At 37.0% G+C, this 16632-nt stretch overlaps 1 protein-coding gene across 11 annotated transcripts in view; it reads left to right on the top strand.

The window, feature by feature from the left end:
- Nucleotides 1-16632, top strand: part of IL15 (interleukin 15) — an 87783-nt gene that overhangs the window by 66273 nt on the left and 4878 nt on the right. For 9 of the 11 annotated variants that reach the window (XM_041123324.1, XM_041123323.1, XM_041123318.1 and 6 more), the window contains 4 exons: nucleotides 12619-12728; nucleotides 13918-13999; nucleotides 14490-14531; nucleotides 16160-16303. In XM_041123324.1, the coding sequence (XP_040979258.1) occupies nucleotides 12619-12728; nucleotides 13918-13999; nucleotides 14490-14531; nucleotides 16160-16303 (378 nt within the window). Of the gene's footprint in view, nucleotides 1-9954; nucleotides 10043-12618; nucleotides 12729-13917; nucleotides 14000-14489; nucleotides 14532-16159; nucleotides 16304-16632 lie in introns of those variants that run through there. The other 2 variants (XM_041123331.1, XM_041123327.1) reach the window with 2 other exon arrangements.

The following is a 16632-nucleotide window of genomic DNA, read 5'->3' as shown; positions in this document are numbered from 1 at the left end:
TGACCACAAGCTTCGGTCTATGGGATGCAACTTTGCTATGTGCTCTGAAGAATTCTGTACATGCCTGCCTTGGTGCCAAAAGTAATCTTGAAAGTATGGTACTTTGTCCCAGGTATTTAGAATTAGTAAATGATAGCCCTTCCATGCATTTTTTTATTCATAGTTTGCAACTAAGAGAGAAGAAAGTTCGTTTTCTCTTTTTTCAACTAGGTTGCTCAGTTTTGAAATAGCTATTGCCAATGATGAAAATGTTCTCATAGTGTCTGGTGAACTGAAACAAAAATAAATAGATTGAAATCACAAAGAAATGAAATACTTGTTCTCAGGAAAAGAGTAAATACCAGCATTTGTTCCATTGTAATGTCTGAAAATAATACGTATGTTTACTCAAGGTAGTGACATTGTGACTTTTAGAAAACTGAAGCTGACTTAAAAAATGCAAGATATGTTCCCTTAGGTTATACCTGTTTGTAAAAGCAGTACTCTTTAGAAAATTACATTATGAAGAGGCCTCATTTATGTAACATTTTGCATTTTTAAATTACTTACCATCATATATAAAGTTTAGAACTTAACATTGCCTGTCAAAATTTGAAACATAAGCTGAAAAAAATATTTACTTAGAAGAAACTGCTACATAAAATTCTAAAAAATCCATTAAAAAGCAAATATTTATCTATGCTGATAAACAGCAGGAAAAAATGGCTAGAGAATTTATAAACTTGAAATCACTAGCCCCAAATCTGACAAACTTTATATGCATTCTCCTTTGCTGGAAATTGGAGGATATATCAGGGTGGTATCAGCATGGTCTTCCCTTGGCATTCACAACTGGCTGGGGTTGGAGACATCAGGCCTAGAGGACTTCTGCTTACAGTCAGCTCTGCTATTCCTAAATTCAGTGTGCTTTTCTAATTCATATCAGGGACGCGTACCTAATTTTTAACCTGTAAGGACTACAACCCTTTCTCATCTGCCTATTACATCTTACCCATAAGGTACATACTACCTGGAGACCAGCAGGGGCTAATGAAGAGTCATTATGTGTGACATACTTCTTACAACAGGATTTTCTGCAGGCCTTTGAGTGTACAGAAGGTGTGTAAAGAAGCTTTAATATAAAACAGGTTTTCAACAAGACAACCCCTGCATGGCTACTCTGATGCAAAACTGTTACTGGCTGCCTATACAGGTCTAAGACAAAGATCAGTAATGTCAGGCTCTGAAAGCGAAAGGTAGAAAACCCAGTGGAAAAAGAGCAGACACAGCAACTTGCAGGCTCAAATATCCAAGTATAAAACAAATAATAGTATTAAATCTGACCTAATCAATTTGGAGGAAAGACTTTCTGAGGTGGCATATGGCAGGGGTACTGTAGAGTGGCAGGAATGGATAAGTCGCTTGGGAAAAAATCAAACAGATGTAAAATTTTGAAAAAAATTAAGAAGAAAGTTTTGTTTTCTGAGACTGAAATGCTGTTGGACCTGTTCTTGCAGGAGTGTTGAAAACTTCTAGGTGTGTGCTCTCAGGAGGAGGAGTCTAATTCAGTAGTTCAGAAGTTCAACTTCTGAAGCAGAGAGTTGGAGCAAAAATCAGTGAGCTCAGTTAGACATATGGAAGTTCCTGGGTTTAGGGAAGGAAAGTGTAAAATTCTTCAGCATACACATTTCAGCCATACTCTCTGCTATGCTGATTATCTAGTTTGCAGGTCTTATTGAGAGGGCACCAGGAACATTGGTGAAAGAGCCTATTGCGCTATCTTGATCCTTAGAATAAGTGTTTGCACTGATGACAACTCTGGTTTTGGTTTGGGAGTTGCTGTAATCTTTGGAAGTAGAAGAAGTGTGCTGGTGTGTTCATTCTGACCTGAGATAGGTGTAACACAACCTCATTTTGTTCTGATTTTGTTCCCATGTGGAAATAGGCACCCAATGTTATCAGTTAAGTTTTCAAAAAGAACCCAAAGAGGAATGCTTATATGGACAGAGTCAGCTGGTTCCTTGGCCTCTTGAGGTCCCACACTGAAATGCCCAGAGATTTATTATTAATAACCTGAATCATAGAGAATGCAGTCTTAAGACTTTGGTATAAAGCTAAGTCTTAAGGTCTTCAAACATTTAGTCAGGGAAGTTTCAGAAGCCAGGTGGCAGCTTGGGACTCATCTGTAATAATTCACGTGAATTTTCCTTACTGCTTTCATTTCAGTTGCATTCTGCCACGTGTCTCTATGTGCACTATGCATGATGCCTATTTTGGCTTTAAGACCAAAAGGTGCCAGGCTGTATGTGAATGGCCATATTTTTGGTGACTTCTAAATTTGATTCTACCTTTACCAATCCTGTGGACCTTACATGGCATTTGGGTGAATATCTGCCAAAACCAAACTTCGTTAGCTGTTCTTAGAAAGACAACTAAGTAAATTAGTTTGCAATCTTGTGCTTCCATTCAGGACAAATAGATACCTTCCTTTGGTGGCAAGCAAGTAGTAAGCAGTCCTGGTGGGAGAGCAAAGAAAAGCCTATATAAGACAGCAGGGCTATATTGCCTTCAGCAAACCAAGTATTGTTCAGGCAAACAGTATGACACACAGTTATTAATATCTTTGGTAATTTATATAATTTTTTTTTTAAAGAGAGACTATGATTGTGAGGCAGATAAAACACTGTATCAGCCCTTACTTAGAATGACATAGAACTAGTTTTTAGCTTTACTGTTCCAAAGTGATGAAAAAACTTGCTTGAAAAAAAGACTATGGGGAAATATTATCTTTAGCTTATCCTCCTCTTATGCCTTCCCACAAGGTAGATATGGCACATTTACTAAACCAGTTACCTACAGCTGAATCAGGCATTTATTTCAGTGGGAGCTGCTGACATCAGCCTGTTTTGAAAATGAGACTAATTTTTTTTTAATTGATTTTTTTTTTTATTTATTATCACTTAATTACTGTCATCAAAGTGAGTTGCTTTTGGCTTAACATCTTGTATGTTAAATCAATGAAGTAAGCAATGCCAGAATGCAGACCTGTAATTTTATCCAAGAGTTTACTCCTTTTCAATAATATTGTTCCACACAGCTTTATAACATAGAGGCACACAGGGATTTATTTGTGCTTTGCAGTATTGCCAATTATTTTATATACAACTGCTTTTAACATCCCTTGTGAAGTACTTTTTTCAATCTTTTTAAAAACACTTTTGTCTAAATGAACGTACTCGCAAGTAGACTCATCTTACCCTGTCTGAAAGAAAACCTGAAGTTTTCTGGATGAGTGCTGTGCTGCACTGTTATGAACTATGACACCATTTATTCTTTTTTAAGACCTACGGTAACAGAAACCAGCTTAATATAATTTAGTATTGCTTCAGCTCTCATTAGTTAGCACACACACAACCTCTTCCATTCCTCTATACATTCTGGGTTTGGCTGCCAGGAAATGAAGGAAAACCATCACCCATACAAACTGAAGAAACCTCAAATAATGACAACTACTGTATTGCACTCACCACTTGCATACATATAGAAAAAGTGGTTCAGCGTGCAATCTCATAATTTGTTACATTCTACAAAAATACATTCAAAATTTACATGAAAGGGGGAGGCTTCTGTAGCACACACTAGAGCTTTTCCGATAATCAATTTTCTTGTAACCTAAGGCAAGAAACTAAGGATGATTGTTCAGTTGCTGTAAGTCTTACTGCATTGTTATTTATAAGTGATTTAGAATACTATAAAGCAGAAATAATTTCCTTTCCAAATTTGTTTGCCTTTCCTATGCAGAAATATGAAACAAATCTATAGTAGAGATATTTTGTTCTTCTTTCTTTGAATCCTGATACTAATTTTTTTCTGCCTGTTGATCTGTTTACAATCTTTCTTTTGGAAGTTTGTGTTCTGGTTTCCTCGGTTGTTTAATAAACCTGTTTTTCCCAGGTTAACATTTTGGTCAAATTCTAAACAACTCTGGAAATGGAAACAACTTCATTGGTTTGAGGAAAGCTATGGCAATTGACACACATTAGGATTTCATTCTGCGCTTTAAAGAAGAATAAAAGCACAAGAAGCTCTACACAAGCACTCTATTTTGAGTATTTCAAACTACATCCTGCCTGTTTACTTCAGGATCCAGTAAATTCCAGTGAAACTATCGCTGTGAGAGAGGGTCACAGATTACAGTTTTCCTTTTTTTAAAAAGCTCTGAAAATACTGCCTTACTTTACCGTTTTGAGAACTGTATTTGTTATTTTTAGTCTTCTATCTATTACAAGTGTGTTACAGACCTCTATTAGCATATCATATTATTCACAGTCTCTGAGCTGAGTATTTTGCTAAGACTGAGATATTAGTTGTCCAGCAGTTGCTCCTGTGATAACTATTTTATGGTCTCAGGATTTCCAACTTCTATGCATCAGTATGACATCCTTTATATTTTTTACTGCTTAAGTTTCTGTGTTTGGCACGGTTTTAGATGTTATCATCCTACTACTAAACACACAAAAATTTTGTCCCCAATTGTATTTTTGTTCCCTGTTGGATATTTGTTGCCATGGCATAAAAACATCACAAATAATATTTACAGGGAGCACCTAACAGCATATATAGATCAGGACACATTTTGCTAAACAAACTTCAGCGCTGACTAGTTCTGGCTCTTTTTTTTGTGTGTGTTTTATTAATGTCCTTTACATTTCAAATCTCCTGTGATTCAACTGCTTGCTAATCTGGGAGAGTATACTCTGAAAGGCCTTTTCACTAATTATTGCATATTGCATCCTGAGGGGGGTCATTTGGGGATAAATGGTCAAAGCTAACAATCTGTGCCTTAAAAATGAGGTTTTTTTTGTGTACTTCCTCAGCTCATTAATTTTGCCACTACCAAAACTTGGGGCTTCTCCATTTATCAATCAGAGTGTTTGTCAAGCAAACCTAGCATTATTGTCACATATGCTTGTATCAGGACAACATTAAGTGGATCTTTCATAATTTACTAAGTGATTGATACCTTGAAAAGACTGACATTACATGGAAGGATGTAAAAAGAAAGAAGCATGTATTAGCTTTCTTTTCTGGCTGGACTTTGCCAGCTGGCAAAAAAATGCTTAAGAGGGATCCTGAATTGACAGGCAAGGGGTAAGTCTAACCTATGGAGTAAGCAACATGTTTGATGTCCTGGTCTCTCAGTCATGTAAATAAGGGATCTGGCACCCCTATTTCAAGCAGAACTTTTAATGGAAGAGGCCTGTGGTCATGGAGTATGCATTGTTCTGAGACTGTGACCGACAAATCAGTGAAAGCAGACAGACTAAAAGGAAAGCTCTTAATTTATAATATTCATATTCAACTAGTTAATATTTATCCCTAAATACTGCAGCACTTCTGTTGGGTTTCACTGCTACTGTGACTGTAAGGTTCTTTAGAAAGGTGTAACATCATTCTCTGCACCAAGGAAAAACTTCCTCTCAGGCCTATAGCCAAGTATAGGACACATCTTCATAAGGTATGAGCCCCGGCCTCAAGCATGTTTTGCAAAAAAAAGGTCAAAAGAAACATTTAACTTCTTACATTTCAAATTCTGATGTTGAAGGTATTGAGTGGAATAGCAATGATTCTGTGACCTTTTGGCAAAATTTTCAAGCAGGCATTGCAAACTTTACTTTCTGGCATAAATGCCAATTAGCAAGAGCATATAGGAGAAGGAAGTCCTACTGGATGACTGTCAAAAGCAAATCAACAAGTATTTAAGCAAACAAAGAACACATAAAAGCATAAGTGACTAAAGTGGAAGAGTTTCCTGCCATGCTGATTACTGAGAATACTCTTTTGAAGGTCAACAGTACTCACATAACAAGCAGAATAAGCTAGGTAGGATAGTACTCCACAGGAGAGTTGCCACTATACAATAAAAACAAGGAAAGTAACCCTTGGGTGGAGGGGGGTGAAAGGGAAGTAATCAAATAGGAATAATATTTAAAGAATGCCCAGTTTTAAAATGGCAGCTGCAAAAAGGCTTTAGCCTGCCTAACTAGCTAAATACAAAACTTCTAAGAAAGCACTTTAGCTTTGTGAAATAAAGGCTTGAAGACGTAACAATCTAAGGCATGTTTTGGCTGTCATCCAGACAAGCATTCAAGCCTGTGATTCAGTTTAACACTCAGTAATTCCACTGACTTCCTTTCTGGATCAGTAAGTACAAGCTAGACAGAAATGTGGAAATCTTGCTCTTTGCCTTCAAACCTTGAGAAGGAATGCTGCTGGTAACACCTGGTAGAGCTTGAGGGCTAGTTTCCTAGGCTTCTATGCAAAGATGGGTAGGAAGGGAGAAGAGGAACCAAAATGGCTGTGGAAACACAACAGATTCAGGCACCATGATAGCAAAGACACAACTTTTTAATGGTTGCTGCATCAAATGGTGTTCAGAACAGAACTTAGCAGAGCTGTAAACTAAGTTTCTTCGATAGATGGGACTAGGCTGTAGAAACTGGAAAAGGATTTAAGTCCCTGGTACTAGGTCCATTCATAGGAAAATACTACTTTCTGTTGATATTGGTAACACACAAATGAAATTACTCTCAAGATGTGTTCTAAGGGCTGCACCTATAGGTAGCATCTGCTACGGAGTATCTTATTGTCTCAGAGTACAATAATGTGGCGCTCTGTTTTTATCTCTTAATTCTATCCTATCAGAATAAATACATTCTGACACTAATTCATATTCAGGGGGTTTTCTTGTTTGTTTGTTTGTTTGTTCCCTTTAAACTGTCTAGAGGAACTTAGGAATGAGAGAGCAGAGAGATCCTTCGGTGAGTCTGCTCCTTTGAGTTGCAGTGTTTTCCAGCATTTACTCCATAACAAGGCACTAAGAACATGTCTTTCCTCTAAAATTTACTCATGATCCATGAAAAATTGATTTCAAAATTACTTATTTAAGGGCTCAATACTGAAACATCTATCTAGTTCAGAAGTATTGCTTTCTTTATGGGCTCCATTCCTTTTTTAGTCACTTCCATTAGTTTATGAAATTTTTACTTTCCATGGCTTCTCTCCTGAAAAAAAAAAAAATCTTAAACCCGCCCCCCCAAAACGCTTCTTTTTTACAAGACTAGGATACAAATAGGAAAAACATCTGATTTTCTTCCTAACCTCATAGATTCTGACATTAAAAATGCTCTCTATGCTTCTGAGCATAGAGAAGGAGCTCAAATATTATGCACAATACACAACCTTAAATAGACACAGCACTCTAGTTGTGCAACTACTTGGCACTTTGTCCCCTGAAAAGGGATTACCCTAGCACAAGAGGACAGAACAATTAATTAGTGGAGCCAACAAAAACCAGTAGAACAAGAGCCACAGGATGAGATTTGGTTGGGGGAAGAGCCAGAGTTCTCTAAAGGAGGCTATAATTATTGTGGCAAAGGAGACACTGAAGGAGAATTCCAGAGACAATGCAAATGAATGGGTGCAGAGCTCAGCTCTGCACGATGTAGACAGTACTTGAATATGGATCTGAAAAAAACACTTTATGCCTGAGATGTTGCTCAATAAAACATCCAAGTACTAGAGAGGGCTGGAGGTGATGGTACGATTTTAGAGGGAAATTCGCAGCAGTAACAGAGAAAAGAGAAGATTTACAGCCCTTTGTTGCACAAGAAGTCAAAGAGAAAGTGTTGAGGACACATATCTGTAGAACAGGGCAGAAGTAGAGACTGACTAAAATAGGATAAATAATGTGCAAGAAGAGGTCTATTGCACTAGAGAATGAAGATGAGAAATGGGCAAAAACAACATCGTACACAGAAAAAAGGGAAACCAAGAAACCAAGGATGAACAAAAATGGAATACAGGTTGTTACAAGAGAGAATGTCTGAGGAGGATGATTTGCTTACAGGAGTAAGGAATGGAAGGACTAGTGACACCCATCAGCACCACTAAGACTAGCCAGAAAGCCCAAAGGCAAAGGGAGAGAGGACTGATCAAGAAAAAAGCTGTGTGCTAGAGGTCAAGAAGTTAGGGAAAAATTGAGAGTAACCAAAAATTAAGCAGGTTAGACTTTATTTTTTTGGGGGGAGTTGGGCGGGGGGGGGGGGTGTGCAAATAGTGAAAGATTCTTGAGACATTCCAGGATTCTGAAAGAACTGGACATAAAGTTCTGGCAGGGGAACATATTACTGAAGTATGAGCTGCCAGTGTGATACAGTCATGAAGAAAACACTGGCACTAGCCAGTTCCCTACTTCCCACGGAACGTGAAAATATTAGCAACAGTTTCTAAATCCTTCATGAGATCTCAGTATGTTGTATGCTTCTGGTCACTTGTTTTCAAGAACAACGAGGCAGATGACGATTGCTAGGAAGATCACAGAAATGGAGGCAAGTGTCTTCAAGAGACTGCATTGTATAGTTGCAGTGGGTTGACCCCGGCTGCCAGCTAAGCTGCCACCCAGTCGCTTGCTCACTCCCCGCCCCAGCCAGCCAGGAGGGAGAACTGGAAGAGTAAAAGTGAGAAAAACTCAGGGATTGAGATAAAGACAGTTTAATAGTAAAGAAAAAGAAAAAAAACCCAAGTAATGCAAAATCAATCACTTGCCACCTCCCACCAGCAGACCAATGCCCAGCTAGTCTCCAAGGAATGGTTACCTTTGAAAAACTCCCGCCCTCCTTTAATGCTGAGTATGATGTTATATGGTATGATGTACCTGTTTGCTCAGTTTGGGTAAGCTCTCCTGGCCATGTTGCCTTTCAACCTCTTGTGCCCCTCCCGCCAGCTCACTCACTGGTGGTGGTAGGGGAGAGCAGAGTGAGAGAAAGAGGTGGCCTTGCAAGCACTGTTCAGCAATAGCTAAAACATTGGTAAGTTATGTAACTTAAATATTGTAACTTAATGTAACTTAATGTTGTAACTTAAATATTGTAGAGCTATGGATATTTTCTTTGGACTAAATTATTATTTCTGTGACAGCCCAAACAGCAAAATCAGCAACTGTTTCTGCCTTGTTAAAGAAAAGTTTTGTCATTTGCATATATGTTTGCTGCTTTAAAGAGAAAACAGTACTACTGTGGCTGAGATTGGCTTAGATTTTACTCAGTGGTAACTGCTCTTTTAAGTGCTTCATTTTAACTCGATTATTAAAAAAGACAGCATTCATTTTCCAAACAGATTATTGTGTATATCATAACTCTCAGTTGCATTTTGGAATAACATATATTCACTTACAAAGGATTTAATATTACCTTAACCTAGAGTTGGCAGGTTATCAGGACACAAGCTACAGATAAAAATAGGTATGTATTTAAATATGAGCTGCTCCCTTGTCCAAAGTTCAAGCTTCCATAAAACAAGGGTAAGTATCAGAGGCATAATGAAGACAGAGCGGAATTGGTCAATGATTAAACAGAGTAAGAAATGAAAAAGTGACACTGGCCAAAGAAAATTTTACATTACAACAAAGTGTGTTCAAGGCAGGAGAATAATTTGTCAAAGCATGTAAGTGAGGTAACAATCCTGATGTTGTTGAATAATAGTTTGGATGAAATAATTAAGAAATTCAGGTAGGAAATGGCCCTGAATTGTTGAAAGGAATGTGTTAGGTGATCTACTTGATGTTAAGAAGCTCTTTTTCTATAAACAAATGGAATACCCTTTAGAGTATGCATGTAGTATATTTTTTTATATATTTTACAATCAGTACAAGTTCTCTATTACTCCTAAAAACTAAGCTTTTGTTTTAAATTAGCAATGATTATTTCATTATGGTAAACCAGTTACCTACCATATTTAAGAAAACCAAAATCAAGACAACTACGTTAATTATTAAGAACCCAGTGTTCCATTGTCATCACAGTGAACAATTATTAAAAAAAGGAAACAAATGACAAACTAATGATAACCCTTGCCCATTATTCATTAGGTACTATAATGTATTATTTTCCTCACCTTGAACACTTTGTTCTACAGCATAAATTTGACAATGCATTTGGACTGGAACTCCCTCTCAAATCAGCTTTTTAAGGCCCCATAATACTAATTATGAAACACAAAGCTGGTAAGTGCTTATGGACCCAACATAAGTCTTTCATATTTTAATTTGTAGCCACCTCCTCTCGTTTGATAGAAACTGGCTTGTAAAATGATCAAAATGTTTACCTATTGTAAAATATTTCTGATACATTTTAAGTAATTTTGTTAAAACAAGTTTTAAAAAATTTAAACATGGGATTAAAACATGTTTTCTTCAGCTGTATCCAACAAATCAGATTTTAAATGTCTCTAAATGTACTTCGAGTTTCCCCATAAGGCTACTTTTGAACTTCAATTAAATAAATAAAAAAAGCGCCAAAACCTAAAATAGGATATTTTTTAAGGATTGGCAAATCAAATCAAAACAGTTAGTATGCAGATTTAAAAAAAAAACCAACAAAACACAACAAAAAACCCCAAACCAACACCATGACAAATTTGAGATCAAACAATATTAACTGTGGAAAGGTTACAGCCTTTCTGTCATATTATAACAAAATGATTTAGCTCTTTTGACCATAGCCAAGCAGTTAATATTTCTTTTGCATTACATTCTTGTATGTTTGGAAAATATATATTTATATATACTTAATATTTTGGTTTTAATACTCACATATTTTCAATTTGCATTTGTGTCCTAGTTTCAGCTGGGATAGAGGTAACTGTCTTCCTAGTAGCTGGTACGGTGCTATGTTTTGAGTTCAGTATGGGACGAATGTTGATAACACTGATGTTTTCAGTTGTTGCTAAGTAGTGTTTAGACTAATGTCAAGGATTTTTCAGCTTCTCATGCCCAGCCAGCGAGAAAGCTGGAGGGGCACAAGAAGTTGGCACAGGACACAGCCAGGGCACCTGACCCAAACTGGCCAACAGGGTATTCCATACCATGGGACGTCCCATCCAGTATAGGAACTGGGAAGTGGGGCGGGGGGGGGAATCGCCGCTCAGGGACTAGCTGGGTGTCAGTCGGCGGGTGGTGAGCAATTGCACTGCGCATCATTTGTACATTCCAATCCTTTCATTATTGCTGTTGTCATTTTATTAGTGTTATCCTTATCATTATTCGTTTCTTCTTTTCTGTTCTATTAAACTGTTCTTATCTCAACCCATGGGTTTTGCTTCTTTTTCCCAATTTTCTCCCCCATCCCACTGGGTGGGGGGGGAAGTGAGTGAGCAGCTGCGTGGTGCTTAGCTGCTGGCTGGGGTTAAACCACGACAATTTGTTGTGGAAACAGTAACAGATTGAGCCTTGGTTTTAGACATAATTTGGGTAACAATAACACAGCATGTTCCATACTGAAATAGTTCAGAAGATGGATGAGATATTACGTGCTCTAGCCTTACTGTAATTTAGATTATCTATTTATCATTCATTTACATACTTCTTATTTAACAGGTTTTGGACACACACAGGTGATAAAAGGGTCTGGCACTGCTTTCCATTATTGAGTGTGGAAACTTATGTAGTGATTAGATTATTATGCTATTTCAGCTCTTTCTGTGGGTTTTGGAAACAAAATAATTGCAATATATTTAAAACATTTTCTATTTAAGAGAGTAACAAATGTTTGTTACAAATACTCTTCAGAAGTCCCCTGTGACATGTAAGTATTACTCTTCTGGCTTTGCCAATAGGTGCTTTAATAAGGTGACTTTCAGCAAGTAAGCTGCAAACCTGACAATGTATGGATAGATCTCCCATTTTGATATTTTTACCACTGCACAGTGCTAGCTCTTGTTTTATTATGTTCTCTGGTCCATTTTTAAATATTCACTTGTAATTTAGTATGTAAATAAACCACTGCTAAAGAAACATTGTTTGAATCAGTTAATATAAAAGTGTTGCACATATAATAAGAAATAAAACCTTGGATCAAAAGCACAGTTGCAGATAATTAACCTAGCTCTATGAAGAAACTGTATCAGCTTAAATCAAAGGGCTTGTGACTTTGGAACAAAGGTTCTGAGGCTGTGCACAGTGAAACGTTTGCTGATGGCCAACGCACAGCTCACACCTCCTCCTTATTTTCAGCTGCCAGACTCCACTGACAGAGTTCTTAAATGCCTCACTTTCCACTATTAGATGTACATTGTGTAAAGAAGTATAAATATATACTGTATCTAAATATTATATTTAAGAACTATACATATAACTATAGCATTTGATGTATTTGCTGCAGAGTTTCATATATATGCAATCACAATATTGTAGTTAATGTTTTAGGTGTAGGTAATTCATAGAATTTGGGTGGCAAAAGGTAGCCAGGGGAAAGATCTCCAGGATGGAAAACAAAACAAAGTTCTTTAATATTGTCCCTGCATTAAATTGCAGTCTGCATTATGAACAGATAAATAAATAGGGAGCCTAGGATGAGTTCGGATTTTGGCAGTGTGTCTTCAGCACCTGATTTTCCACCAACTGTTTTGTAAAGTGATTATATATTTCTGCAAGCTACAAATCAGTTGGTCTTTCAATCTACACACAACAGGTAGTCTTGTCTTGATTGGATGTCTTGTCAAATTGGTTAATTAAGTCAGTACTAAAGCAAAATTGTGTGAAATCAGATTGTGACAAGCTATTGTCTTGGTTGTGTCTTTCAGAAAACACATCTGAAAAGTATTTGTCTGCAATATCAGCTGTATCTTCTTCTGAACAGCCATTTCTTTTGCCTTTTAAAGAATGAGATGGGACTAATCATCTTCTTCCTATGGTAACTACAAAGTCAATGTTAATTAGACAGTGATGTGCAGTTCCCCATTGCTTTGTAAGCCATGGTCCCTTACTTTATCCTGTCTTTGACTATGCTCAGTCTGGTCAAGAATGCATCTTGGCCCTAATCTCTCTGATAACCCTCAAATTGCTGGAATTGTTGCAGTTAAAGACCTCCATCAATTGCCATATGTCTTTGCAATGAAAAAACTACCACATGTGAGCATTTTTAAATATGTATGCTGAATTATGCCTATGAGATGCCTCCTTCCATTCTCACTCCAGTTTCCTGTCTTAGAAAACTGGCCCTGCTTCTAGGGTCTACATGCCCCACTTGTTTTCTTCTTGTGCCCCTTCAGTCTTTGCTAAGGTCTGACATTTCTTCTCCCTCTCTCTCTCTCTCCCCCTGGCAAAAACATGGCAAGTGTCTTCTGATTCTTGTTATAAACCCGTCTCTTTTTCCTTTCCCAAAAATCTTGTAATATTCAAGCCTTTGGTTAAGGATTAAATGTTTAACAACTGCTTGTTTTAAACCAACTTCCCAAAACAACTGGTCTGTCTTTCCCTACATTGTTGTATATTATTTATAGTACAGCAGCACTGAAAGGCATCAAAATTAAAGATCCAAGTAGGGACACATTAAAACCACAATTCACATTCCAAAAATCTTTCAAGGAGAAGGAAATCCTCCTTCTACCCTTTAGTGGTTCACTTTGAGCAAAATCTTATCTGTAGCAGGAGGAAGATTTCCTGTACGCAAAAAATTACATCTAACATGACAAATAATATTTCTACAGGGCTTAAGGTAGAAAATCCACAGTAGCGGGGGCGGGTAGAAAATTTCAGTATAAGAGACTTTGAAATTGGTGATTTTTTTGTATACTTCGAAAGAATTTTGGCTATTTTACATTAAGTAGTTGAACCTTTCTCTTGCCATTACATGCTATAAAACCGTCTTTTTTAAAAAACACATTATCTGTTTATACAGTGTGTGACTCTGAGACACAGTTTTTATGTATCTATATGATTTTATGATTTGTCAAATATACTTGCCCCACACATTTACCATATGTATATATACATACAAACAATGTATCTATAGTATCTTAATAATCTCTGACTTTTTTCAGCATAAACCTTATGTATACCTGCTGTTTAGCCTAATGGTCACTGGTTTTCTTCTGTTCTAGTGCTTATGTACCAAAGACAGCAGCAGGTCATTGCAAGTGGGCGGAAGTTCTGAAAGATTTGGAGCAGATCAAGACATCCAAAGTAAGTTCATGAAAAAGTCAGCATTTCATATAATCATAGGAGCAGACATAATTAAATATTTAGCACTGTACTCAGCTAAGAAGTGTCAGTGACAGGGAGCAGGAAAAAGGATGGTGTTGGTATAATGCCGTTTCATGGGTGGAAGCAAAGCAATAGAAGGTTAAAGGGAATTAGAATTGACCAAATACTGCGGACTCTAGAACTAAACATTATTTTCTTTCTCACTTTTCCTAAGAAAAGGGGCAGTGGGCTTGGGAGTTAGGTCCTTCGGAGGAAGTATGGTGGGACTCGATTCTGATGAGTCCTCCTCATAGTGAAGCCCATCCTGCGGGTTACTAAGTGACTTTAAGATCCCCTGTCTTGCTGGCTCCCAGTACCTGGAGGGATTGGGCCTTTCAACTTGGAGCTAATCCATGTCTTGCAGAGTTAGCTTTATTATCTCTAAATCTGTTAGTTAATGTTCATAATTCTAACTCTTGTTTTCTTTTAGGACATTGATGTCAGTTTATATACTGCAAACACAGATGAGGGTGTAAGTAAACTTAAAATTTGACCACAACTGGTCTAATATGGTAGCTTCATTTCTTTACTAGCAACTTTCTCCTAAGGCAGCCTTGGTCTAATTTGAGAAAAGTTTCAAATCAAATAATTTGCCTTGGAAGGAACAGTTCTGTTAGTTAAAGTACCTATGATAAATTATGTAAGCAGGTATTAATTTTATTGAATCACCTGCTATTAAAATTAATAAATTAAAACAGATGATCCAAAATGATCTTATCAAAGCAAACACTACTAAAATAATGTTGGTATTTGTTTGTAATTTGAGGGAGGAAAAAAGTGTCAAAGAAACTTCCAAAGACAATTATTTAACACCATGCATTATTTAATGGAATAAAATACCAGAGAAGTGGAATATGGAGAGTAACTGTCAGCATCTACCTGTGCATTTCTCTGCTTTTGCCACTCCTTAGCTTAGCAGCAAATACCTAGGTACTCTCAAGGATTTAGATTTCTAATAGTTGCAGATTATATTTTATCCTGCAAGGGATGAATTATGTTAATTTGTCAATATAATTCTGAATACAATCATAGAAACTTATGTAAAATATGATCATCTTAAATGCAGTTTCCATAAATTCATTCCTGAAGAGACTTTTTCATAATCTGTTGCTGTGGACCTCAGTCTGCACTCCATGGGACACATGCATCCCACCAAGAAAATGAATCCAGCCAATACCCCACTCCTACCAGTCATCTTGGTACAGCCCAGGTGGAATTGGCTGGATTCATCGCTGCAGTAGTAGCCTGCTTCTGAGACATTGCTTTCCTGACAACATAAACATTCACACAAGGATTGTGCCAAACACAGATGATACATGAATCCTGTACATAAAGAGTTAATGAAAGATTTCCTAGAAACGATGGACTGACTACCTCAGTGCAGAATAGTCTCAGCATGCATGCAGAATACAGCAATGTTGATGTATTCAGTGGATCTGGCAAGCCTGAGAAAGCACAGAGTCTGATGTGTCTGTACAGTTAGCCTTGTACATGACAGGAAAAAAGGTCACAAGACACGCACGTCCACATCCACACACATATTCTCTTAACTGAACTGAGCCAGAGAGGTTAATCCATTTTAATGGCTGATTTAATACCTCGTAATGTCAGCAGGATTTTATTGAAGTGGGACAGTCTGATATGAAAGTCAGACAACCTAGGACTTATTCTTGGCTTTATTGTTGACTTGATGGAGAAATTAGTACCTCTGCTTCTTTTTCTTTAATTTGTGAAATACAGGTAATATCTACTTTCTCTTGTCCCCTACCTATTCTGAATTCAGATCTCTGAATGAAAGTGCTAGAACTACTAAGAATAAGACTATTTTAATGCCACTATGTCTAATTATATCCCAAATTTCTATCCTAATTAATTATTTTCCTATGTTCTTCACTAAGACACTGTTTCACCTCATTTTAGCAAATTGGCTGGCCTTTATGTTGCTAGCTGTCACAGCCAATCTTTGCAGATATTTAAAAGTATTTGACTAGTAAGAAGAGATAGCCGGTAAATAAAAATCAGCTACTTCGTGGTAAATTATATCTTACATTCACTTATTCCTTTTTAATCGTAAAACTATTACAACTTCATTTTTTTCAGAAAGAATGTCAAGAACCTGTAATGAGATGCTTTTTCTTAGAGACGGAAGTGATACTTCAAGAATGTCTTATCAAAAATTGTAGTAAAACACAGGATGTATGGAACATATGGAAAAATGGAAACGCAAGCTTAGAAAATAACAAGGTAAGTAACACCAATGGTCTGTGGAAAAAAGGCAAATCAAAAGTGTTTCTTCAGTAGCAGAAGTACCTCTTTTGTTATATAAAAGGTGGGATGGTACAGATGAAAGCAAATGGGATCCAGTAACCTGTACATATAACAATGAAAAAGCTACACATACAACAATGAAAAAAGCAGAATTTAGTGCTTTTCAGAAAAACACTTTCAGGATTCCTATCAAAGCAAATACTTCTGACTGTGCATGGATACGTGTGTCAGGGCATTTGAATGTTTATGTATAAATAACAGTTTATAACTTCAGTATCTAAAGTCAGGTATGCTCAGACACATAC

This window comes from Aquila chrysaetos, chromosome 1 (assembly GCF_900496995.4).
Source record: "Aquila chrysaetos chrysaetos chromosome 1, bAquChr1.4, whole genome shotgun sequence".
Lineage (NCBI taxonomy): Eukaryota > Metazoa > Chordata > Aves > Accipitriformes > Accipitridae > Aquila > Aquila chrysaetos.
This window is presented reverse-complemented; position numbering and strand designations above follow the sequence as displayed.